General features: G+C 35.4%; 1 protein-coding gene across 2 annotated transcripts in view; it reads left to right on the forward strand.

Moving 5' to 3' along the window:
- The window catches only part of KCNH5 (potassium voltage-gated channel subfamily H member 5), a 281080-nt gene that overhangs the window by 135375 nt on the left and 118379 nt on the right, over positions 1-27326 (forward strand). For both annotated transcript variants that reach the window (XM_033109621.1, XM_033109620.1), the window contains exon 8: positions 25467-25666. In XM_033109621.1, the coding sequence (XP_032965512.1) occupies positions 25467-25666 (200 nt within the window). The remainder of the gene's footprint in view (positions 1-25466; positions 25667-27326) is intronic.

Raw genomic sequence — 27326 nt, forward strand, 5'->3', positions numbered from 1 at the left:
CACCACAACCAATAACTGATTTGGCTTGTGTTGCTTTCCAGCCACTGCCGAGAAGACCACACAAGCTGAGTGGTATAGTTCCAAAGTCTGCCTAAAGTTCAGGTTAGCCTTTGAAATTGATTAGGCCTGTGTTTTCTCCAATTCATGCGGTGATAATAGTAAAATAAACACTTCATTTAAGTACTGTAGCATAATAAGGGAAATTAGGAGCAAGGGGGATAATTATGTATTCTTTAAATTGCTCTTTCTGCCATTGTCAGAGATAGAGGATTAGTTAAACCAAATGTGGCATTTTTGTTTGGTATTTTCTTACGTCTGGAAATATTATTTTAACATTCTTGAAAAGTAAAACTTTGCAGTTCATCACACTATCAATTCTACTCATATCTAAACGCCCTATTATTCAACTATCTCATTTAACAGTTTTAATTGTTCTGGTATTAGCTCCTTCCCCCTGCATCTTTTTTATGCAGAGATACAGTAATTTATGCATTTTGTGCCTTTTTCAAAATGCTTCATAAACTCAGACCTGTTCATTTCATCTCCGAGTCTTTAAAAGAAAATACACACCCAACCCTGAGTGTATGTTAGCATAATGCTCATGTTGACGAGAACCGTATTTTTCTTGAAAAGCATGATTGATGGAGCCAATTTTGCAAAGAGCTCGTGACCGATTTCTTTCAAGGTTCAATTCAAGTTTGACAGCAGGAAGAATTCATGTAGCGAATGGGAAATATTCTTTTAAATTTTCAACTAGTGTGACAATCATGTGGGCTTCCAACCACCTACTTCCCGGTCTTGGTTAAAGCCATGGGAAGCCCTGCTGTGCCAGAGTTTCCGTGCAGCACAGCCATTAAAGAGAGCATGTGGCTGGTTGTGTTCTTGAAAACATGCACTCTGCAGGATTCTGTTTTCTGTTGGATTTAAGTGCAGACTACATGACATGATGCTTTTACACACTACAAGTAGTGTAGTTTTTGACCAAACTGCTTCATGCTTGATTGTTATATTTTGGGTTGATGGGTTTCCAGAGGAAGCCAGCTCTGCAATTAGAGATGTTTTGGTTCATCTGTACCAAAGCTACAGCCTGAAGATGCCCCGAAGAGTGAAATTCTCTCTCGTATGGGTGCACTCACATGTGTGTATGTGTGTGTGTTTTCTCCACAGGTGTTCAATTTTCAAGGAGAGAAATGTTCAGCTTGAGCAAACGTGACCAATAATTTTGAGATATTTATTTGCCAACAGACAAGTGTTGAAAGCAAAGAATCCAAAATAAACATTATTACATTAGAGAAGTGCTATGGGATTTGGGGCTTCGTATTTTCCTTACAAGCCTAGCTTTTTTCCTAAGAGTCTCTTTTTGAAATTTCAGCATTTCATTTATTTGTAAAAAACACTACATAATATACTTTCTCTAATATTGTACTTAATTGTGTTTCTCCCATCTACTATGTGATGATAAATAATAACTCTAAAACACAAAAAGATACTTAGGTAACTGTCAACAAACTTCTCACCTTGTACCCATAATATTTTAAAGTACTTATTTGTTCAACTGCCTGCTACTTCTACTAGAAGCTAACTCCCTTGAAGGCACAGGCCATGCCATTTTGTCATTGTCTTCCAATCTGACACAGTGCTTGGCACATGGTAGGTGTTTGGAAAATGTATAATGAATGAATTATATCCTTTTTTAGTATTAGTGCAAGGTATTTTTGTACTTTAAATATTTAAAACTTCTGTCTAAGTGTCTTATAGTAGGATAATTTCCATTAGCTAGTCCTCACCTTATCCAATCATGTAAAAATATGTTTTCTTTTAAGAATGTTTTCCACTGTAATTCTTTAATGATTATTTATGAACCTGGTCAATAATGAAAAGTGATCGTCTTATTTGTAAGCCTTTATCTTTTCATCGTAGTCCTGGAAAATACTTTTTTATCTTTTACATTCTCCTATAACATTATATACTGACTATAGTCTCAGAATATGGTATATGATAATTATAACTAATATAATTGTCTAAGAGCTGAAAAGAACTTTAGATATCATGAAATTCAAAGGAAAGGTAATTAAATTAAGGTCCAGAAAGATAATATTACTTGTCTACTACTATGTTGGTAGGTTTTCATTTCAATCGTGGGTTCTTTGGTTATATATTTTTTAAAAATTTTGTGGTATTTTTAAAGAATCTTTTTCTGAGCATTAAGATCAGGCATGTAAATAAAATGATTATCATTATGAAATTAATTCTTCAAGAACGGGTCTTTACTTTCATTTGGGATTTGAGAACTTATTTGTTTTTGGTATACTATAAAAGTTAAACAAATAATTCATAAATTTGTTATGTGCCTTTATTTTCAATGCTTTATTAAAAAAGCATCTAGTTTGTGTCCAAATTAAATTATTTCATACCACTACAGAATTCAGGTGAAAATTTCTGGACTTGAACTTGTACTGATTCAAGCTTGGACTTTTAATGTTCTCCTCATGATTATTTTTCACTAACTTATCATCTAGCCCTCTATTCCTTTGTGTTTGTCATTTGCCTTTTTAAAAACAGCTAGCATATTCATGGCATATTTATATCCCCTTCATATACACACCTCAAAGCTGGTAAAATGGCAAGCCTAGAGTAGTAATTTTCATTTCTACGGCAATTGTTTGGAATGCAAATCACAGAGCAGGGAAATCAGATTTTAACTGTGGGCTATATACATACCAACTGCTCTTTGTATCATATTAAGGAATGTTCAGGCTAAACAGAATATTGAGAGTTATTGTCCAGTTTTGTAATTTCAATTAGAAAAAAATATAATTCTAACACAGAACTTGAAGAAAACATGTCCTTTCTGTAGTACTGATGGTTCTCTACATGCCTCAAAGAGCTGAGGTTATTAGGTTAGATACTAGAAACTTGAAACTTGTTAAATTTTTGTGTCTAAGTTAAAGAAGCAACTGGCTATGTTTCTATATCCAGATATTCAAAATTGGGAGCAAAGGACATTTGCCTCCATGGCTTAAAGGTTCTTAACTCGCACTCCTCCAGCTTTCTGAGCCATTTATCATGATGATGATGATGGTGGTGGTGATGATTGCTATAATACACGTCCATGGAGGAAAAAAGAATAGCAGGGTCTGAAGTGAAAAATTAAAATCTGTCTCTACCCTCACCACCCCATCTTTCCACTCTAGAGGTAATTAGTATTATTAATAGCGTCTTGTGTATTCTAACAGAAATGTATCTACAAGTTTATATTTCATTTAGCCTATCTCAATCTCAGTTTTTCTCTCTGTCTATGCCATTTACAAGTCCAGTTTCAATGAACACTGGATTGCCAGCATCCCAATTTTAAAATGTCCTGGAGTATTGATATAAAAATTTACATTCCATGAGCAACAGCAGCAGCAGCAGAGTTATCACTGTCCTGAACTTAGAAGCAGTCCCTAGTTAATCATAATTACTTCAGGCTGAGAAAAAAATTAAAAAAAAATTTTTTAGGTGAAGTGTTTGCATTTCTTGGGGTACCTAAGGGACTAACTCATTTAGTCCTTTCTAAACATGGCAGCTAAATTTTCTTAGACACATCCTAGTAATTGAATTTTCCTGAGTTGGAAATATATCCAATACTTACTCAAAAAGTTGTTCTGATTGGATCAAGTATTTAAATGGACAATTCGGATGTGGGAAAGAACCATATTCCAGAGAACAGAAAGAAAGCATCTGCTGCTTATCTCCTAGATTGATGAGTACAGCTAGTTAGGAAGAGTGAGTACTAATTAACTCATTAAACAGTTCCCACTGTGATTCCTCAATGTAATTTCAGGCTAAACTGATGTTTAGAGACTTAAAATCTAACAGAAACTCATCATGGTAAGCTAACATCCCTGTATGATAAAACGTTCAGGGGTGTGAGAAAAGTTTCTTAGGCCATATAGCACAAAGGAAGTAACGTAAAGCTAAAGATTCTTGTGCAGAAGGTACCTAAAAAAAAAATTTAGCTTAGTTTCCCAAATGCTAATTAAGTTGACCAAGATGAGCTAACGTTGCATGTTTTATTAATAAAAGCCTTGATTGGTTGTAAATTTGTGTCTAATTCTGGAGAGTTATGCTGCTCAATTAAAATCCAGTCAGGAAGCATGTTCAGCATGTACAGTATTGTAATGGTAAAATAAATTTAGTAAGCTGCATTTACTAATAAGCTGCTTTACTAGTAAGCTGCTTACTAATAAATTTAGTAAGTAAAAAAAGGCAAGAAATTAACATTCTAAACTCTATTGTGAAGTGACTATGGTGTGAATCAGAACGGTGGCACCATTACTCCAGGGAATATATTACACTATAGGTTAGAATCGTGAAGGCATGTGGCCCTATTCTACAGTACACTATATATAAACATCAGTCAGTATTGTGGACACTGTCCCCTTATAAGTGTCACATATTAAGTGTGAGTCTGATTACTGAGTGTGTAGAACATTGCTTCTGAGATTTAGCTAAAGTCCCATGGTTGTGTATGTCATGGAGCATAGAAGTTGCAGTATGCAGCTCAACAGCGATCCTGTAATTCACATTCTCTCTCCTTAGAATGAATTATTATTTTCATGAAAAAGACTTTTAACCTGTGGTCCTCCCTAGGTGACCAGGAGGAGAATGATACTGAAGAGTTTTTTATGGATTCCAGAAAGGCTTCCAAAGATTTTGAAATGTTTAAAGTGAAAATTTGCAAGAGTGATAGAAATATAGTGCACCTTCAACGCTATTCTGTGAGACAGTATATAAATCTGGTCAGGAGGCAGGGCTTTGAAAGTAGCCTAAGATTTGAACCTAGGCTTCATCACTCACTAGCAATGTCACCTTGGGAAATTATTTAACCCACTGAATGTTCTTCTTCATCTGGATCAGTAAAATATGGATACTTATATCAACCTCACAGAGTATTGTTGTGATAGAAAGGACTTGTTAAATGGCTCCTATTACTAGCAATATGCATAGTGGTAATTGCATGTTATCCATTTCTTACCAATGAGAGATCCTAGGGATTTCAGAAGTGAGGCATTCTTATCGTGAGGGTCTATAAATGGTGGAACTAATGGAATCTTCCATGGAAATCTTCAAATAAGTGATGTGCATTTAGTTTCTTTTAGTTCTTATGTATCTCATTATTGGTTATTTTAGAATCTAAACTCTTGAAAGCTAAGCACCAGGTTAGTTGACTACCTACAGTATCAAACGTGGGCAGAAAAATGTGATCTGTTATATGGCCTAGATGGTCCTAATGCCTCTGCATTTTATGGAAGTCTTAACGGTGTTTCTATACCATGTCAATACCCATGGTTGAAACTGACAAATTTAGATAAACTCAGCTCTTACAAAATGGCAGCAGTTTTGCAGCAATTCTTTTTTTCCTTCTCTGTGTCAATGAAAGGAAGAACTGAGACACAGATCAGGACTGTCTAGCACTGTATGTGGAAGCTTTGTCAGTTCTAAATTTAGCTTGGCAGCAAACACATCCAGGACTTAACTTTTCTTCTAAAAATAGGTACATGTTTCTGAGATGTTTTCAAATGAACAAATACTATACTAAATTTATGCAAACTGTTTATTATTTTTAAAAAAGGGAAAATAAAAATTAGGAACAGTGATAAAGTTGCCACTAAATATGATGAAATTCTTCATAATCCTCTCTTCTCTGCTTGCCTACAACCTACTTTCTTTTATCTTTTGTGCTTGTCCCCAAGAACTTCTACATATCATCATTTTATTATTCTAAAAATTAATGATTGTATGTAGTTTCTGGAATATAGTTGGTACTCAATAATATTTTTTTGAGTGAGGATCTCCTTCTGGCTATAGAATGCCACAATATCCTACTTGGTGTGACCAACGAAATCAAATAGTTTCTCATTCTACCAGCATTGAAAATCAGATCCTTCATTTTACTTTCTTATGTTGTTAAAGGATCTTTAAAATCAGTGTTAGGTTTTTCTTTTTGAAATTTTTTCTCATGTCTTTTGAGATTTTTTTCCCTTGAATTTTGAGAATTTGGAGTGGTATGTATAAGTGCATGGGTGTGTATGTATGTGCATTTTTAATGTACATGGAATTTATAGCTATAATATATAATTGCATCACTAATGAGCTATTTTTCAAGTGCCACAGTCTTTTCTCCGAAAACATAATTACATGTAGAATGACCTCCTGATAAAGAAACTGGTTTTTATACCCTAGAGTGTAAAAGCATGAGTAGGAATTGAGATAAAATGTTTAATTCAGTGTCTCTTACATATTATCACCACCAAAAACTTTTCTGAATGTAAATCTAGATAAGTAAATTTCTGGTAGAAAACAATTCAAAAATTTAAAAGCAATTTATTGTGAAACAGTTATGTAATAAACATTGCTTAGTATGCCTAATGAGATATTCTTTAATAAAAATATTTTTACACAACAGAAAGTCTTGCCCTGGCTCTGTGAATTTAAAAATTATTATATGGGCAATATTATGATTAGAAGACACGGATGACATTTGGTTTTGAGTAGTACTAGAAACAGAACTATAAAAATAGACTTTTCAAAATACACAAAGAAGAAAAATTTTATGATAAAGATCAATACCAATGATAATTAACCAAATGTAAGCTAAAAAAGTAAATTCTAAATCAAACTGGCAAAAGTGCAGTAATTTTAAAGCCCAATTCTGGGTAGAGAGCAGAATGAGAAAACTGTATCACACTACAAATAGGAATATAAATTGCTACAAGATTTCTGGGTAGTATTTGGGAATGTGCTTCAAGAGGCTCAAACATTGCCTAAATTATCAGAGATGTGGTCAGAAGTTTACCTTTACATTGGAAATAACCTAAATGTTTGATGATAATGAAGTGGTTAAAGGAATTCATTCATTTATTTAATAAATGTTTTGTCTGTATTCATTATGTGCCACACTAGTCTCTGGGAATATAGCTGGGAACAGATGACATGTACCTAATTTGATATTTATTATAGAACGTTAAAGTATAATTATGGAGATTACATGGGGTTTTTGGTCATATGGTAAATATACGTAACTTTATAAGAGACTGCTAAACTGTTTTTCAAAGTGGTTGTACCACTTTGCATTTCAGTTGATCATGTATGAGTTTCAGCTGTCCAATATCCTTTCCAACAGATCCTGTAATCAGTCTTTATAATTTTTGCCATTCTGGTGGGTGTGTAGTAGCATCTCATTATGATAATAATTTGCATTAACCTGATTATTAATGATTTTGGGAATTGTTTGTATTCTTATTAATCATTCTTTTCATTTTCCTTGCAGTTCACCCATTCTCCCACCCCCACCTCCACCTCTGGCAACCACCAGTCTGTTCTCTGTATCTATGAGCTTGGTTTGTTTGTTTGTTTGTTTGTTTAGATTCCACATATAAGAGAGATCATATGGTATTTGTCTTTCTCTGTTTGACTTATTTCACTTAGATAATGCCCTTGAGGTCCATGCATGTTGTTGCAAAGGACAAGATTTCATTCTTTTTTATGGCTGAATAATATTCACTCACACACACACATACACACACACACACACCACAATTTCGTTATCCATTTATCCATTGATAGGTTGTTTACATATCTTAGCTATTGTAAATAGTGCTGCAGTGAAAATCAGGTGCATATATCTTTTTGAGTTAGTGTTTTTGTTTTCTTCAGATAAATACCCAGGAGTAGAATTGCTGGATCATATGGAAGTTTTATTTTTAATTTTTTTGAGGAAACTTCATACTGTGTTCCCTAGTGGATATACCAATTTACATTCCCACCAACAGTGTACAAGGGTTCCCTTTTCTCCACATCCTCTCCAGCATTTATTATTTCTTATCTTTTTGATAATAGCCATTCTAACAGGTGTGGAGTGATATCTCATTGTGGTTTTGATTTATATTTTCTTGGTGGTTAATGATGTTGAGCATCTTTCAATGTACCTGTTGTATATCTGTGTGTTTTCCTTGGAAAAATACCTATTCAGATCTGCGCATTTTGTAATTGATTGATTTTTTCTTGCTATTGAGTTGTGTGAGTTCTTTATGTATTTTGGATATTAGTCCCTTGTTAGATATAACATTTACAAACATTGTCTCCCACTTAGTAGGTAGCCTTTTCATTTTGTTGATGGTTTCCTTTGCTGTTCAGAAGCTTTTTAATTTGATGTAGGCCCAGTTGTTTATTTTTGCTTTTGTTTGTCTGATTGAAAAAAAAATCATTGCCAAGATCTTTGTCAAGGAGGTTATTTCCTATAGATTTTTCTGGTTTCAGGTCTTACATTCAAATTTTTAATCTGTTTGAGTTATTTTTTGTGTATTGTGTAAGATAGTGTTTAAGTTTCATTCTTTTGCATGTGTCTGCCCGGTTTTCCCAACACCATTTTTAAAGAGACTGTCTTTTCCTCACTGTATATTCTTGACTCCTTTGTTGTAAATTAACTGATCATATGTGTGTGGGTTTATTTCTGGGGTATCCATTCTGTTCCATTGATCTATGTGTCTGTTTTTATATCAGTACCATACTGTTTTAATTACTATAGCTTTGCAATATAGCTTGAAATCAGTGAGCATGATTATTGATCATTCTTATATCTTTTTAAATGAAGGGATGATGGGCTGAATTGTGTCCCCGAAATTCATATGTTGAAGTCCTTAGTGCCTCATAATGTAACTTTGTTTGAAGATAAGGCCTTTTTCTTTAAATTAAAGTTTATGGGGGTGACAATTGTTAGTAAAGTTACACAGATTTCAGGTGTACAATTCTGTATTACATCATCTATAAATCCCATTGTGTATTCACCACCCAGAGTCAGTTCTCTTCCCATCACCATATATTTAATCCCTTTTACCCTTTTCTACCATTCTCCTCTCCCTTACCCTCTGGTAACCACTAAACTATTGTCTATGTCTATGAGTTTTTGTTTTTTCATTTGTTTGTCTTGTTCTTTTGTTGCTTTCAGTTTTATATACCATATATGAGCAAAATCACATGGCTCTCTAAGGATAGGTTCTTTAAAAATGAAATGAAATTAAAATGAGGTCATTATGGTCGGCATTAATCCAAGGACTGGTGTCCTTATAAGAATAGGAAATTTGGATGCTGACATGCACAGAGGGAATACCATGTGAAGACATGAAATAAGATGACCATCTACAAGCCAAGGAGAAAGGCCTCAGAAGAAACTAACTCTGCCAACACCCTGATCCCGGACTTGTAGCTTCCAGCATTGTGAGAAAATAAATTTCTGTTGCTTAAGCCACCCAGTCTGCAGTGCTTTGTTATGGCAACTCTAGCAAATTAATAGAAAGGGTCTTCAATTTTTTTGTCCATTGTAAGTTATTGGTTTAAAACATATTCTTTATACATTTGGGCAGGTCTTTATTATTTCTATGTATTGTGAATAGTTTCTCCTAATTTATGGTGTGAATTTTTATTTTCTAATGATAATACTTTGACATGCAGAAGGTATAATATTAACTTGCGAGAAATCCAACTTACCAGTTTTTTAAAATATGTAGTGCTTTGGTGTTCTAGAGATAATATTTGTCTACCCTAAAGTTGAGAAGATTTTCTCTTATGTTTTCTTTTGGAAATTTCTAGCTCTAGTTTCACTTTTAGGTGTATGATGTATTTTTAATTAAAAAAAAAAGATGATGTGAGGTAAGAATCAAGATTCATTTTGTTTCATGTGGAGATGTTGTTCCATCTCCATCTGTTGCGGACTACGATCTTTTCTCCATTTAATTACCTGGGCAAACATCAGTTAACCAAACACTGTGTTTCTATTTCCGGACTCTGTTCTGTTCTACTGATCTACTTATCTTACCCTTATGGCAATACCATTTTAACTTGATAAAGGTCACTATGTACTGTGTAGTTTATGGCGTGATTTGTGGTTTTTATTGTTCAGGGCTTACACATATTTAGTTAAACTTATCCTTAAATATTTCATGGTAATTTTTTAAATATCATTTTTCTAATTTAACTTTTCATTTATTTTTGGTAGTATATAGAAATCAAATTATTATTCTGTTTGTGTCTTGAAACGTGACCATATTTACTTTTTTGTTCTAATAGCTTTTGGTAGATTTAGGGTTTTGTATTTGTACAACCATGTCATTTGCAAATCAGCTGTACTTTCCTTTTCTATTTACTATGTCTTTTATTATTTTTTCCAGCATTATTCCACTGTTTAAGATCTCAACAGAATATACAATAGAAGTGGTGAGAGTGTATATGCTTTGCTTCCCATCTTAGGGGAAAGTCTTAAGTCTTTCCCTATTAAATATACTATCACCTATAGTTGTCTATTAGTATTATTTTTTTTTGTAGATTTCTGTTATCACTTTGAAGCTATTTTATTATTACTTTGAAGACTTTTTATTATTAGTGGGTGCTAAATATTATAAAGTGCTTTCTTTGAATCTATTGAGCTGATTCTTTGATTTTTCTGTTTTAGTGTGGTGAATTACATTGATTGATTTTTCAAATGTTAAACCAATCTTACATTCCTAGGATAAATCACACTTGGTCATAGTGTTTTTCCTTTAAATATTGGAATTTTCACTTGATAATTTGTTCAGAATTTTTGTATTAATTATGTATGTATTGTGAAAGTCATGGTTTTGTAGTATTCTTGCAATATATTTGACTAGTTTTAGGATCAGGGTAATGCCACTTTGGTTAAATGAATTGGGAAATATTTCCTTTCTATCTATTTTTTGAAAAAACTTGCTTAAGATTGCTATCATTTCTTCCTTAAATATTTGAGATGTTCCCCAGTAAAGCCTTCTGGGTGTAGATTTTTATTTATGGGAAGGTTGTTAATTTCAAATTTCATGTCTTTAATAGACATCATGCTATTCAATTTTTCTGTTTATTTTTGTGGGTGTTCAATAAATTGTATGATTCAGGAATTTATCCATTCTGCCTAAGTCATTGAAATTATTGACATATCACCATATAACAACGTGCAGAGAGCTGACAGAACTTCACTGTTTCTTATTATAAATCTATAGCTTTCTTTTTTTGAGTGCTTTGTATGTTGCAACTTCTGTGCAAACCATTTTGTATGCATCATGTCATTTAATTATCCCAAAAACCACATAGGCAAGGTTTATTTTGATTATATACACTTACATTAGCTGAGGAAACAGAAACTCAGAAAGATTAAATAACTTCCAAGGCTACAAACTAGTGTATGGTGCTTTTGGGACTTGAATCCAGATTCATCTGATTCAGAAATTCCATGCTCTTAATCTTACCAGCCATTTAACAGGAAAGAAACACATTTATACACAAGGTGACCAGTTGCTTTTATTATGAGCTTCCTTGTGAAGTTCAAGTCTTTTGTGGTGATAAACTCTCTAGCAAACACCTCACCTCAGGAATGAAGTTCTAGGAGGCAAACTTTAGTTCTTTCTTCTGTGGGAGGATTTTTTAGTTGGTTTTAAATACAAATTATTTTTTTTCATCATTAGCTTCAGAGTTTCTCAGACCTCCAGTTTCTTAAATGCTTAAGAGTCACTGGGCATTGAGCCCGCTAAAACACTCTGTCATGGTAGAAGCCTGGGTTCATAATTAGGAATAGAAAGGTAGAACCAGATCAGCCCTTGAAGCATGAACCATCAGTAGACTTGTGCATATACAGAAGTCACTTTGTGTTTGTCAGCAGCAGGCTGGTGACAGTCATTCCTTGTGGTTTGCAGAGACTAAGGGGTGCTCTCTTTTCCAGTTACCTCCATACCCTGTCCCCGATCTTTCATTTGAGGAAAAATAATTGAGGAGGCACTTATGATAAATGGATACAGACTCTTTTTACTTTTTCCTATTCCAAATCTTCTCAGAAAAGTAAAAATAAGTAAGAGTTTGATTTCTTAAGTGCCCTAAAACAGTAGTTAATGAAATTCAAAGCATTGGATTATTAAACAGTCACACCTCCCAAATGTTATATCTGTGATTTATCCAGTTGGACAACTCATTTTTATTGAGTGCCCAAAGACGTATGACATATTGATACATATTTGTAGCTCTGATTTGTGTACAGTTCTCCTTTTCAGACAAATTGTATGAGTTTGCCTAATGACTAGAACAATTACAAAAGGCATTCATTTCACTTAGCAAGAGCCACGTTTTAGACCTATAAGTTGGTAACACAGACGGGACTGTGTGATCCATGTTCACCCTGTAGTTGTGAACTACAAGTGAAAATGGTTATACTTAAGCAACCGAGTTTTCATGTTCTTTTGTCCCCCAGCAAAAGCCTAATATTCCTCAATTCTTACAGCTGGAACGTGGCCATTGGCAAGGATGTCAGTAAAGAGGCTGCTGCAATAACTCGGCTGAGAGATGATGAGTGCCTAAACCAGGACAGAGGAAGTATGGATGGAGGGAGAGAGAGGTTTCTCACTCATAGTGGGGAGTAATGACCAAACCATGTTTGTTAAAAGGGTTAAATGCGAACATGAAAGCACCTGTCAACGGTGAAAGCTGGGAAATTGTAGGCAGCATGTTTCTTCTTCTTCACAGTGTTAATGATAGCTGTCAGCCTCAGTCACCCAAGCTCTTCATGTAAATATTCAGTTTTCATCTACTGTCAGGTTATGCACTACCTGACAGGAACCCTGAGTATCTTTTTCATCACATGCGTATTATACTTGACATTTCTGCCACGGTGATGTGTCCAGTGGAATGAACTTGGTATGGCTTTATTCCATACACGTCAGACCTTGGCGGTAGTGATTTATTGAAAAGGTGAACATTTGATACCAAGTGTTATTAGAAAAGAATGAAACCTGGTAATGTGAGAGATAGAGAAGAAATTTAGGAACATATCATGTAGTGTTTCAGGGGATACACTGTTTCATGGGGTACACGGTCTTGCAAATTAGAAAGATGAGGGTAATTTTATCAAATCATGAATTAAAACCTTTCAAACATATTAACTAGCAGGCTTGTATTGGCTCCATTCATCATAGGCAGTGAACTGGGTTTTCCTTTTTAGCCAACTTCTTATGAATAGGCTGAGGGTAGAAAGTTTCTGTAACCAGAATACTCAAAGTTTCTACAAATCATAGTTCTCAGGAATCATAAATGGAGTAATATGTTCTGCTCTTTAACTTTCCACATGATGGGTTTTTTTCATGTCTTCATATATCATCACGTGGGTTTGTGCCTCTAATTTGATGATAATATGATTGTCTTATACATGATAATCTCTTGGTGATTACTCATTAAAAGATCCAATGCTGTTTAAACACAGGATGGGATGTTACCTTTAAAAAAAGTCAGTGAATTGCCCTATCACATATAAAACGCATGCTTACAGTGCGTGCTCACTATCAATTTATTGCTGCAAGCAATGCACAAGGTTCTCCTAGGAAATGCACAATTCATGGATAATGTTATCTTGTCCACAATAATTTTACACTTTATGTAGAGAAGCTAAGGGTATACAGCTGAATTATTTACAAAAAACATTTGGAAAGGTGCAGATCAACATAAGGGAAGATGGTACAGACTGAATATGCAGAGTTCCAAGATATGACTGACCCTTCCAAGGCCCTCCCAGATTGCAAGAATATAACTGTGTTGGGATTCAGAGACTCTGTCTTACTGATTCTTTCTCACGTCTTTTGGTTTATCTGCTAGCCCCGGCTCTATTTCTGATACCCATCAGTTCCCTCTTCACAGAGATGGCCACCAACCTGGTAGCTTATTTTCCTGTCTTCAGTCTCTTTTCCACTCCAGTACAAATTGTCTAAAACCACAAAAATAAGCTTTTTCAAATAACACTTTACCCTTTATGCATCAAACGCTGACTTAAAGGTCAATCAGGGACTGTCACTTTAAGACCTACAAAGCATAGTGACAGGGGAATGTAGGGAGTCTGTGCCTAAAAACTCAACCAGCCTTGGCTAGAGAAAGCAACGAGCCCTGCCAGCTCATGAGTACTGTCCTTCACCTCGCTCTCTGCCACTGCCTAGATTATTATTATTATTTTTATTTATTTATTTATTTATTTTTAATTTATTGGGGTGACAATTGTTAGTAAAATTACATAGATTTCAGGTGTGCAATTCTGTATCACATCATCCATAAATCACACTGTGTGTTCACCACCCAGAGTCAGCTCCCCTTCCATCACCATACATTTGATCCCCCTCACCCTCATCCCCCACCCCCCAACCCCCTTACCCTCTGGTAACCACCAAATTACGTTCCCCAGATTAGATTATTTTTTTGATCAAATTCAAGTTTGGCCTCACCCCCCTGCACTCCCACCCTTCTTTCTTTTTCTTTAGGGAGCCATTACCTTTCATCACTACTTTCTTCCTTACCTCAGTCTGTGACACTGGTTCATGTAGCACCACCAGTTTTCAGCTTTGCTAAAATGGATTTCTCAGTTGCTTGTCTGCATTAGCTTCCACAGGTGGTGGTAACAGTCCCTCATGTGCCCCAAGGTCTGTACCCCAACCTCCTGCCTGCTGCAGTGATTGTGAAATGGTTTTCCATGGAGATATGCAAAATGCCGGTAGGTCTATAATGAGCAAAAAGCGTTCCAAGAACAAACAAGTATGAAAAATGGTGTCTACTGCAAGGCTTCTCAGAGCTTTTGATATGCTAATATGCATTATGATATGCTAATGTGAATTGGGACTCCTTATAAGAGAGAACACAACTTATTTGATCCAGGAACTACTTTCTTACACAAACATCTATTACCATCGCAGAGAATTATAGTGTTTCAGTAGCGTACAGTTGGCAAAGTTTGGATTGTACCATCAAATCAAATTCCTTACACCTTGACCAGCTAACCTTGCCTTCCCTAGAAAATATCTGTCTCATGTCTCTCATGTAATTTTCAAAAGTCACGGTTCATTTTAAATTCTCAGGGTCAGCTAAATTAGCCTGTATATAGTCCCAGTAAAAATAAAATGAAATAAAAAGTTTTAAAAAATAGTGATTTCAGCTTCTAGAGCCTTGACTTTATACTTTATGCACATTCAAATGAGTGTAAAAAGGAATTGGGGCAAGAGTCATATTCTACACAGACAGGAAATGACATGCTTCCTTTTAGGCATCACATCAGGCAGTTTGGGAGAGGCAGTCATCCAAAACAAGTGATTGTGTAGGCACTAGCAACATGAGATGGTGGGGCGCGTAAACAGGAAAACCAGCAGAGTTCAGATGTTAGTTGAAATTCCATGAATGGACAGTGAGTGAACTCTGATGCAAACAATCATCAGAAGCCCATAGACCTTGTCTCTCGTGGAAGGGGAAGGGGCCATAGATAGAGGAATTGGAATAATGGTGGAATGACCCAGTGCCCCTGGTTTACCTGGGACAGCCCTCCTTACTCCTGTTGCTCCAGCATCACTATTAAGAGTGCTCTCTCTTGTTCTCAAAAAAGTGCTGGTTTGAAGGATTCATTATACAGGCACTTAGGTAAGTGGGGGAGACAAAAGCCAGCAGAGGAGAAGTGTGTCCTAATAGAGAAGGAGATAGCACTGTTTAAAAGGAAAAGAGAAATGAAAATTGTTCAGGGCAATGTTAAGTCAGCGATGATGAGGCCAACCCGAGATTTTAATGTAGAAAATTCTTAGGAAAGTAAGGTCAACCTGTTTAGTTTTGTCCTTACTCCTTCAGGGCATTTTGCCAAATGTAGTTATTTAATGATCAGGCTTCTTGTGTTGATATTTTGTCAGATTTCTGATGCATTGTTTAGAATATGAAAAAAATTCATAGAATTTTACTACCAAATTGGTTCAAGTACTGTTAAAAAATAAAAATATGTCCATGAAATTTCACATCTCTGTATGTCCCATAATGCCTAGCATTGTGTTTATATACAGTAGGCACTTAATAGGTGTGTGCTCTATATGTTAATAAATACCTTGACTATTGGCCAATGCAAAGAAGTCCTATTGTAATTATAAAATGGCTAAAATACCATCTTAGAAGTTTTGAAGTTTTGACACAATTTGAAAAGTCTTTTGTGCTCACACAAACTACTTTTATCATTTCACCAAACAAGGGACAGAACCTAGATCAGCTATTATAATTTTCATGTTAGTCTGCAACTTTTGTTGTAACTCACTTTGTTGAAGAACGTTCTACTTATTCTTGAGGATTATGAAGGAAATAAATGATCCTAGCCCTGAAGAGCTTAAAGAACAAATTTATTCAAAGATGATACTGCGTTTTCCCCTGATGAACTGTTTGCTATGCATTACATGAAATTTTAATAGGTAGTAAGATCACTCATGCACCACACAGGCAGCTGGAGAGAGACAGTCATGCTAATGCTTTGTTACACTCACATAGTCAGAAAAAGTCTCACATCCCTTTATTTATAGCCGGTAGAAGTTAACTTTTTAAAATTCATTCACTAGGCACAACTCTGACTTGGTTGGAAAAGAAGTTGAGGCTGTAGTCTTTTTCTTCCAATGGCTGAAAGTCTAGATAGATAAATGATCGATTAACTTATAGAAAAAATACGAAGTACTGAGTCTGGCAGAAAGAAAACTTTTTCGCATTGTATAGATACTGCAGTTCTCTCAGAGTACCTTTACCTTACAGGCTATGTGTATACACTAAACATTTTTGAAAAATAAAATCACAAATTTTTAGTATTTTAGGAATTTTTGCCTGGTGGCCATATGCAGACTGTTTCATAAAAGAGGTTGGAGATAAGGAAGCTGTTGTGGTGACCTAGCCACAGGATTGTAAGACTAGATTCTGAGATGTTAATAGGAAGAAGGCTGTGAGTGTAAGAGATATTCTGAAGGCAGAATGAAAAGCTCTCGGTAACTGATTTCATAAAGGTGCCCCCTAGAGAGAGGAGCCAGCGGTGGACCTGAGAAAAGCAGTGGTGATCTTGATCAAAATGTCTGCTTGATAAAACATTCAGAGTTTCTCCTTGAAAAGTTGTAAATTTCTTAACCGCTCCCAACATTTAAAGGTTGTATAGATTATGTAGATTGTGGAAATGCTTACAGAAAGAAATTGACAATATCTGATCTCCCTTCCGAGCTCCAAAATGGAAGTCTACACCCCACCACCCAAAGTGCTGCTTATCTGGTTTGGAAACTTGATGTTTAGTATAGTTTCCAGATTAGAAAGAAAGCAGGAAAATAGTAACAAGCAGTTAGATCTCTGGACCCGAACAAGTTTCACTGCCCAGTGTTTTAAAGAAAGTGTTCAAAAATTGCTGATAAAAGGCATTTATTTGTTCCTGAGTTCAGTAGGCTGATCTCAATATTTGAGAAAATAGAAGGGAGGAGTCCAGCTGAAGGTGGAACCAGCCTTTCCAAAGCATCTCAACTAGATTGTGGTGGAAGGCCCAATGATGCAGCAAAGACTTTGCGTACAATGGGAGGGTGGTGACGGGGAGATAGATTGTAAATGTTGGGTTTGTATTACTCATATTCCTTGGGCATTCTGCCCTCTAAGACTCAGTGATTACACATTTCATTCCATCATAAATATATAGAGAGAGGGTGCCAAAAAACGTGTACACATTTTTAAGAAAGGAAAAAACTGTATAAAAATTGTAATACTCAATATATACCGATAACAAAAGATGAATACAAGTCACGTTTGACTTGTATTTTAACACCATCGATCTGTGTTAAATGGTGCTTTGGTAATGTGGCAACCATAGCAGATTTAAGGGCTCTCTTTCTGTACCCAGCTAAGCACATCCCAGTTTAGTGAGGGGCCCAGAACATCTCTTGATGCATATCATTTAAGGGGTGCATTCTGTTTTCACATAGTCTAAATTCTTGGCCCTGGGAGTACTTACTTCTTTGAGGCCTGCTGTTCATATTTGAAAACTTTTGGTGAGACCAATGACGGCAAGCAACTAGCGTTGACTAGAAAAGGTCTGCTATGAGATAGAGTGATTATTATTTGCAATATCAATCTTAAAGCTGATACGGATGTCGTATAGTTGTTGAGACTGAAGTTCTGATCTGAATTTGTTTCCTTATATTTACAAAGAGGATAAAATAGTAACTGTCTATGAAGCTTTATAGCTCTGTGTTTCTAAAAAATGCAAATAACTTATTCTTTTTATAAAAATAGTACATGCTTTTTTCAAAATATAAAATATTGCAAAAAAGTTTTAAGAACATAAAAATCACCAGAAATCTTATTGCCCAAATATAACAACTGTTAACATTTTGGAAGCAACCTTCTAGTTCTGTTTCTGTGTATACCCATAGAATCATCCCCTGCCCAACCCCTACATTAATACATATAACATTACAAAGAGTGGAATTAAGTAACATGTTTGTTCTAACAAAAATACGCCATTAATCTTTTCAGATCTATGCCCAGAAATCCCCATCATCATCATAATGCTCAGTTGTATTGTTGTGCCATCATTTGTGTCACACAATCTTGATTTTTAAACACATTACTTTTTTCTCATAAACAATATTTCGGTGAACATATTTATGCATTGATTATATAATGGGATAGTATAACTTCCAAGACATAAAATAATTTTGCTAAATGGCAAAAGTTGAATTTTTGATCCATACTTGGTACAGGCATATCTTCTGGACTATTTTCTGATGAAGTCATTTTCTACAATCTTACAATCTGATTTATATATTTTTCATCAACTGCTAGGTTTCAACAATTAATGTCCCCAGATTCTAATATTCTTGGAATGGATTAGCAGGTAATTTTCACGATACCCATAGCCTCTGTGATATTGCACCTCATAATAAAATTCCCCACCTCCAACTCTTCCAGTTGCCAAGTCAGGATGTTTTGATGATACTCTCTCTCAGTCAGATTTGACCCGAGATGGTTTTTATGTACTTGTCATCTACTTTGCTACACAAGAGAATCTTTTAAATTTAATTCAACTTCTATTTATTAATGTGTTCAGAAATTATGTGTTTAGAGTTATGCTGTCCATAGACAAATTTAACAAAGTTTAAAAGGTACTTTCAAGAACTTTATTGTATTTATAGCAAGATATGTTAACAAATACAAAGGAATATAAAAAGATATGTTAACAAATGAAAATATTTAGCAAGGTACCTAATTACTGTTTTAAGGAATGATGTATACCTTAGGTTCTATAGAAAAATAAGAGAAATTTCTTGAGCTGGAATAATCAGAGAAGGTTTTGTGAAGGAAATAACAAACCCTGAAGAGTGGTTGGGATTTAGGAAGGATGAAGGAACAGGGAGGGCTTTCATGGGGGAGAGATGTATCAGTTACCTATTGCTGTGGAAGAAATGACTCCAAAACGTAGTGACTGAATACAACAATGATTCATTATTTCTCTGTTGGTTGACCCTATTGGTTGACTGGGCAATTGGTTCTTCCCCCCTTGCGTGGGCTCCCTTAGGCAGCCACATTTAGTTGGCACCTCAGCTGGGGGCTTGGTTTCACTGGGACCCCAAGGATAACTAGACCTCTCTATCCTTGCTGGCTTGATGTCCCTCAGTACAACCCAGGGTTCTTCAGGAATAGTGATCTCAAGGAAGCATTTCAAGAGAGCAAAAGCCAAACATGCAAGCTCCCTTATGGTCTAGCTTGGGTAGTTGCATAATATGATTTCTGCCACATTCCATTGAAAAAAATGAAGTCACAAAGCCAGTGCACATTAAAGAAACAGATTTTGGTGGAAGAAGCAATAAAGTCTCATTGCAAAGAGATGTGCCTATCAAGACAGGAATAATTTGTGGTCATATTTTGAGATTCTTTACCAGAGAACTGCATGAACAAAGATTTAGGGGCAACCAAGTTGGCATTCTGCTCCTTGTGTTTGCACTGACTCTTTCCCTTCTTTGTATCACCTGATACAAACATACTCATACCTTATTTTTCTGTAGTCATTTGTATTTACCTAAAGTTTTAGTCATTCTTTGTAATTATGATTTTCAAAAATAATGTCAAAAGGAAAGTATCTCCTTTTCCTTCTGTCATCTCTGAGTGACTGTGCATCACCAGCAATCTCTGTCTATGGGCCTTTTTATTTCCCAACCGCTTCATATTTCGCCTTCCTTGCCTCCTTCTAAGCTGGTTTTAGAATTCTGAGAAACCTGAAAAAAGACTGACCAGTGTCCCAAGTTTGGCATATCTAGGAGTGCTCTCACTTGAGATTGTGTTCAGTAGCTAAGACAGCTCCCTCCAAAGTATTTTTTAAGTGACTGCAGTAGTCTTTGTAGCAGCTGATAGGGACCTCTACAGATACCACACAATTTTAATCTTTGGTTGTCTCTGGTTCCCTGACAGTTGATATATTTTGGGAACTTTTGTTTGACTCATAATAAATGAGTCTGAAATGATGAGGTCAGTATTCGTCGAGCATCTGTAATTATTCTTCCTCTTACTTTAGAGGCATTGTGCTGTATTGCCCTGTGCATGTTTATCAACGCTGCAAAAACTTCTATAGATATACAAGCAATGTGAGTGTGCTAATTTTATTAGAAGTCAAATGAATTGTGCTGTATTATAGGGAATAAAGAAAATTAATTTACTTAGTATAAAAATTAGAGTAACTATTATAGAAGGATACAGTGGTGATAAAGCTATTTTGATCCTTTGATTTGTTTTTACTGATACTTTAATTTCTTGTAGTTCTTTGAATGAATAGTCTTCCTACATCTTTCCATTCATCCTCCTCCCTCCCCTTCTAACATCTTTGATCTTATATTAGTAATTGATGAATATAGGTTTGTGATTAATTTCCAAAAATTGACTCCTTAGGATATGTAGCAAATGATATAAAAAAGCATTGCCATTTAATTATTAAGACTATTTTGATTGAGTCAGTTGTTATGTTAGTCATGGGATGAACCATAAGCTGGTGAAATCTATCCAATATTATACTATAATTTGGTAAGTTCTGAAAATTGTCCCTTTTTTGTCCCAACTTATCTCACTATTGATGGTTAATTCTAATGATTCAGTCAACCTGTATTACCCGATTTCCCCTTTCAAAATCCCCATATCCCTGAGAAGGATAGTATATTAAATAGTTTTTAGTAGTTAATACTTTAAGAAATTAATGAGATGAGTTCTAACAGGATAATTGGCGTAGTTCAGATACTGGATGGAGTGGGGCATAGATTAAGTGAAGTCTGGGAAAGAACAAATGTCTGGCTTAAAGTGGATGCCTAGAGGTTGCCTACATATATAGGTCGTTACAAAAGAGCATCCTGGGAAACCAGAAGCCCTTATGAGAGAGTGGGAAGGACAGTAGGCTTTGAAACTGGAGTTTTCTGAAGATCCGTTTCTTCACTTTGTTCTAAAGTCAACTGGAGTCATTTAAAAAATTTTAAGAGGCTGTGTGCTTCACATACGATCACGGATAGATGGAATATTTTCCTTCCACTCCTTAAATATCATTATTAAAGGTGGACTTTAGTGAATATAAATAAAAAGGGAAATGATGGGTGAACCACCTGTGTGGCTTTAAAGGTTACCAGAAATGCATTATCATATTAATATTTTAAATTGCTCAGTCTAGGGTAATGATTACTTGCCAAGATTTATGAAAGAAAGATAATTATGAAAAGTAAATGTCACATGTCATCATGAACAGGCACGAAAAGTCTAAAAAATACAAATTATTAATGCAGCTTGACCTAAGGAGCAAACAAAATGAAGTGACTGGTGAACATAATTTCTTAAGAGACCTGGATATTATCATCTTATTTGTTATCATGAGCAATTCATAGAGGTGGAGGCTGATTTACAATTAATTAGCTGAACATGGATTTTTGTTTGACTCCGCGAATTGTTTGACTATGATAAATAAACTATAGTTTATGTACTTGGAATGGCTATCAATTTGTGGATTTTTATAAACTGTGAAAAGGAAAAGATCGTTAGCCTTTCTTCAAAGAATGTAATTTGGGAGAATGAAAGACTAAGAGTTTTCGGTAGGAAATAGTGTATACTGCTTGAGAGCAGGGATTATGTCCGTTTTTTTTATCATTGTATCAGTAGTGGCTACTGGAGTGGCTGACTTATAATAGATACTCAGTAAATGCCTACTGAACACAACAGTGCTTGAATGACAATGAAATCTGTGATTTGTGTTACAGCATTACTCAATCTATGTCTCTTTTTGAAAGCATTCATGAATTTAATGTTTAAATTATAAAAATAATAGGTGCCTTTGAGTTTTAAAATATAAAATATATTAAATATTTAGAAAAGTATTTTTCAAAGTGTACTGTTGGGCTCTGATGTGCATGATGGGGAGCTCACCATCCTCCTCCCCGGGTTCCCTACCCAACTGAGAATCAATCTGTCTTCATTAGGGTTTATTACAGTTGCATAACTAATCAAACTCAGTGACTTAAAACAAGAACAGCCATTTATTTTACTCATGAATCTGCAGTTTATGCAGGGCCAGGATGGCGGGACTTCTTTCTAGGCCATGTGGTATCAGTTGGGGGGGTCTTGAATGGGTCTTAAAAATGTACTTCTTAATTGCCTCAGCCACATGCATGGCTTAAGCTGACATTGTCAAGCATTTGCTGCACATACAATCATAGATCGATGGAACAGAGGGAGTGAGGGGATGACTGGTCGAAATTATAATCAGTGCAGGAGGCACTGCTGTGATGATCTGTGTCCTTGGAACATGATTAAGTTGGATTTAAGTCTCTGTGTGATGGAAAAGGTTTTAAGTGGAAGAGGGCCAAGGTTCGTATGTGTATGCATGAAAAATTAATTGTTTGGAAGCTATTTCCATGATGATGATGATGATACATAACATTTCATGGACGCTTACTCCCTACCGGACTGTTTTTTAACCTGTTTTATATGAGTTAACTCATTTAACACAACCCTTTGTAAAGATTCTAGTGTAATGTTAAAGTTGTAGGTGAGGAGGTAGTAGTCGAGAGCAGTTTAGGAACAGGCCCAAAGACACAAAGCTAGTAAGTGGAAAAGCACATCCTAGTAGTGAAGACTCTGCAAGGATGCTGGTAGTGAGATGTGTTTGAACTGAGGCTACATTTTAAAGGTAGAGCCTTTAAAGGAATTGTTGATGGATTAAATATAGGAGATGAATCAAAGAGTGAATTGAAAAATGACTTTGTAGTTTTTGGTCTGAGCAACTGGGTGTGGCTTTGCAACTCACTGAAATGCAAAAGTGCACTTGGCTGTTGGAAAGACTATGTTGTGAATTAAGAGTTCTTTTTTTTGGACATAGTTGACTTGAATAGCTATTAAGCATCCAAGAAGATGCGTGTGTTTGTAATTCAGGGTAGAGGTGTGTCATCATTGAGAGACGCTGCTGCATGTGGCTACATATGAATTTTCTGCACTTTTTTCCCCCAACTTATTTTAAAGTAAAAAAAATAAAAAAATATGTGTATACATATAATTGAATCTCTTTCCTTAAATCATGAGCTTGTTTAGTCCTCTCCAGTGTAGGACACCATACTCACATGAAAATGGGAGTCAGAAGTGGATATCTTTGTAAATATGCCAAACTTACTGACATGTTGATTACGTTCTTCATTTATTAATGCTGCAAACTTTTAATACATTGACAATTTCCTTCATATTTTAGTGCTTAAACTTTTCATTTGAGCATAATGTGCACATATTTAATGTATCCAAAAAGATGAAATGTTTGGTAATTTGTTACACTAAAAAGCAGTAATAAGACACTTTGGCAAATATAGAATATTGCAAGCATCTTAGGGAGGAAACAAGTTAAATGTATCAGAATAATGGGTCATCCTGCGATAGTTATTGACAACTTATAATAACTGGGTCTTAAAAATCATGATTATAGCATTATTTCATTAATGCCTAAAATGCTGATTATTTTTAAACATAAATTCTCCTTATTTTTCTTTTCTGAAAAAGTAAAATTCCGTATTTGTTACCTGATTCTTCTATCATTAATGTGTTCACATTATTTCTGTGTTCGTCTTTCTTAATACCACAATGGTGGAATAGAGATCTTAAGTCTGTGGTTACCTCTATTTTTTATTTTATTTTTGTTTTTACATATAAATATTCAAAGACTTAAAGACCTCATTAAGAAATGTCAGCACTATATTTTTCTTGAACAGTTTTAACAAAATATCATCTATCTTGTAAATTGTCTCTGCTGGCATCAAAATGTTTAAGTAACTGCAAAAAACGGACTAAATGCTTATAAAATTATAGATTCTTGTTGTGAAATTATAATTTGTTGAACTCAGAGAACAATTAGTTGTTCATAGAAACAACAAATGATTTTCAGAAAATATGTTAAGGATCTTAAGATGCTTCACTAGCTTGATTTTTATACCACTTTCAGCAAATGGGATTTTGGTTGATGAAATGGGAAAATGAAACAGCCCATACTTCGTTCAGAGGAATCATTTTTCAAATGCCTGGAAGCTGTAGAATGGAAATGATAATTTTCTGATTTTCTACTTACTTGTGAAATGCTTATAGAACGTGCATGGTTACTAAACATTGCGTTTACTGAATATTAAGGAAAATAAAGTACTACCCCTTTTCAAAAGAGCTTAGTGTTAATGAGGGAATGAAACCAAAGGGACAGGATAGAGTAGGGGTGGTGTGCAATTGGGGATGTGTTCAGTTTGGGCTGAACTCACTGCCTTTCAAAGTTTTTACAAGATCGGTTAAACATTAGTAGCCTGACCGGATGTGGAGAGAGAAGTGTTGGTAATTTTGGGTTGAGGGAGGGGGTCAGAGTCAGGGGCATTAAGAAACTCTATCCCATTCGCAGGCTCCTATAGATAAATAACAGTCATCTGCAGGCTGCCTTTACTCTTAATTAAAATGATGGAATCAAAAAACTTACAACACTGGTATACTGACATGAGTTTAGCAACTTGAATTTTTAGTCACTCCCAAAGTTTTATTTCAGCTGTTAATTCCAGCCCGGTTTCTCTTCAGAACCTTCTAAAAATGGAAGATTTTAATTTGTCTTCTCTCTCTATATTTCTTATGTTCCATCAAAAATATTTATAAGTAGGGAAGTATTCCAAAAGCTGGAAGGAGCAAAGAGTGAAAAAGAACATTCATTTCTAAACTGGATCATCAGTCCCTGGAAAGTTCAAATTGATTGGGCTTCATTCAGGAGGACAAGCCTGGAGGATAACTTTAGTCATAAGGCTAGGACTTCTTAGGCAAATTATAACTTCGGATCGTTTAATTCTTCATGGAATCTATTAGTCACTCTCATATTGTGCCACATTGACTAGAGAGGTGCATGCTCATAAAATCATGTTTATCATATTGAAGGTAACATTTACTGAGTGAATACCAGATTCCAGGCACTCTTCTCCTGGATTCACATGCATTAACCCTCAAAGTTTATAAAGACATCTCTGTCAAATTATTCATTGAGTGAGCCAATATTCACATTATTTTTTTCACTTGGGATATTTGTTTTATTTTCATCATTTCTTCTCTTTCAGCTCTTCTTTATGCAACTATTTTTGGAAATGTTACCACAATTTTCCAGCAAATGTATGCCAATACCAACCGATACCATGAGATGCTGAATAATGTACGGGACTTTCTGAAACTCTATCAGGTCCCCAAAGGCCTTAGTGAACGGGTCATGGATTATATTGTCTCAACATGGTCCATGTCAAAAGGCATCGACACAGAGAAGGTATGGGTTATTATTGTTGTTATTTATTTTCTATTTCAGTAGGATCTTCAGATGCCTGTAGTTTTCACTCACATATTGCTTGTATAATTGCTTCATAAATGTTACTCTGTAAGTCATAAGTGACATATCAATCAATAATATTATTGAGTGCTTAGAAGGTGCACGGCACTCAACCATTAATCATCAATTAGTACTAGTCATCACACTCAATTTAGAAATTGTGGTTCCTGAAAACAACTGATTACTTCATTTCCATAAAAGACTCTCATTACCAGTCAGAGTAATTTGCTGCATTCCTCTAAACCTCTTAACAGTGCTGCCATTTTCCTGCTAGATTTTTATCTTCCACTTAAATCTCTCTCCTTTTTCTCACATGTTTTTAAAGCAACTTATAATTTCTTTGTTTTTCCCACACAAATCTACAAAACGGATACCACCCTCCCCATTCATCTGACATCTTTAACTTCTTTCTTGTCTTTTCATGGAGCTTCTTGTAATTTTTCCCATCTATCTCGTATGAGGGACCACCAAGGAACCAAAGGCCTCCTCACAATCAATGAGACCAAATTTCAAAGACAATTCTCACTTCCTCCACCCAGCTGATTCACATCAAAAAGAGAGGAGGACAAGTAGGGCTTGCACCCAAGAGTTTTAGAGAAAACTGATCGTGATCTATTTTCCTTTGTAAGCACCAGTGGACATTATTTTAAGGTACTGATTTTTGACATATGATAATCTGACAGCACATTACCTTCCTGCCATTTCCCACAAATTTGATTTGTTCTCTTAATCATATGAGGTTGACTTGTCGTTTTTCTATAAGACCTGCTCAACAAGCACTTTCCAATGACAAAGGGAAAGAGCAAACGAGCAAAGTAGATGTTTAATTAGGGGAATTTCATGAAGTGACAAGTAGGTAGTTTGTTAAGCCAGAGAAGGTGTTATTAGGAGACATGTTTGGCGAGACTTGTGGGGAATGAACATAGAATGTGAGAATTGAGGGAGAGAAACCCTCAGAGGGAGTGCAGGTGAGCAACTCAAGGGTAACTACGTGGAAGAATTGTGAAAGGGGTGAGATGTGCTCCTCTTTCAATGTTTTACAAGATACAGTATAAATTTTCTAGTTAAGGGGCCACTTAAAGTGGAATGTGTAACCACAGAGGGAAAGGGACACATTCCATTTCTGTGGAATTTGATTGATGTATAACTGAGCCAATATATGGTTAGTAGGGAGGATATCCAAAGAAGGAACAGAATCTTCCTCAGGGGTGAGAGTCAATGTTTAAGATGTCAAATCCAAGATGTCCGTTGAGGTCCACATTCAGTAAACTGAGATTAAGAGGTAACCATCTATTAGGCTGGTGCAAAAGTGATTGCAGTTTTGCAATTATTTTTAACCTTTTCAGCCGCAATTACCTTTGCACCAACCAATACCTCGTCCATCACCATCTCAGGCAGAAGCTTTTTGTTCCAGAAAATGCAGTGGAGTCACTTGGTAGCTGACAGAAAACTTCAGTAAAATGATGAAACAATGGCATTTTATATTAGAAAAGAGCCCAACCCCATAGCCTATGCTGCCCCCTAACCCCCAGGACCTGCTTAACTGCCTGCTTCATGATGTAGTTAGGATATAATATGCTGGCATGGGGTGTGCTGGAAA

Source organism: Rhinolophus ferrumequinum, chromosome 6, assembly GCF_004115265.2.
Source record: "Rhinolophus ferrumequinum isolate MPI-CBG mRhiFer1 chromosome 6, mRhiFer1_v1.p, whole genome shotgun sequence".
In the NCBI taxonomy this organism is placed as follows: domain Eukaryota; kingdom Metazoa; phylum Chordata; class Mammalia; order Chiroptera; family Rhinolophidae; genus Rhinolophus; species Rhinolophus ferrumequinum.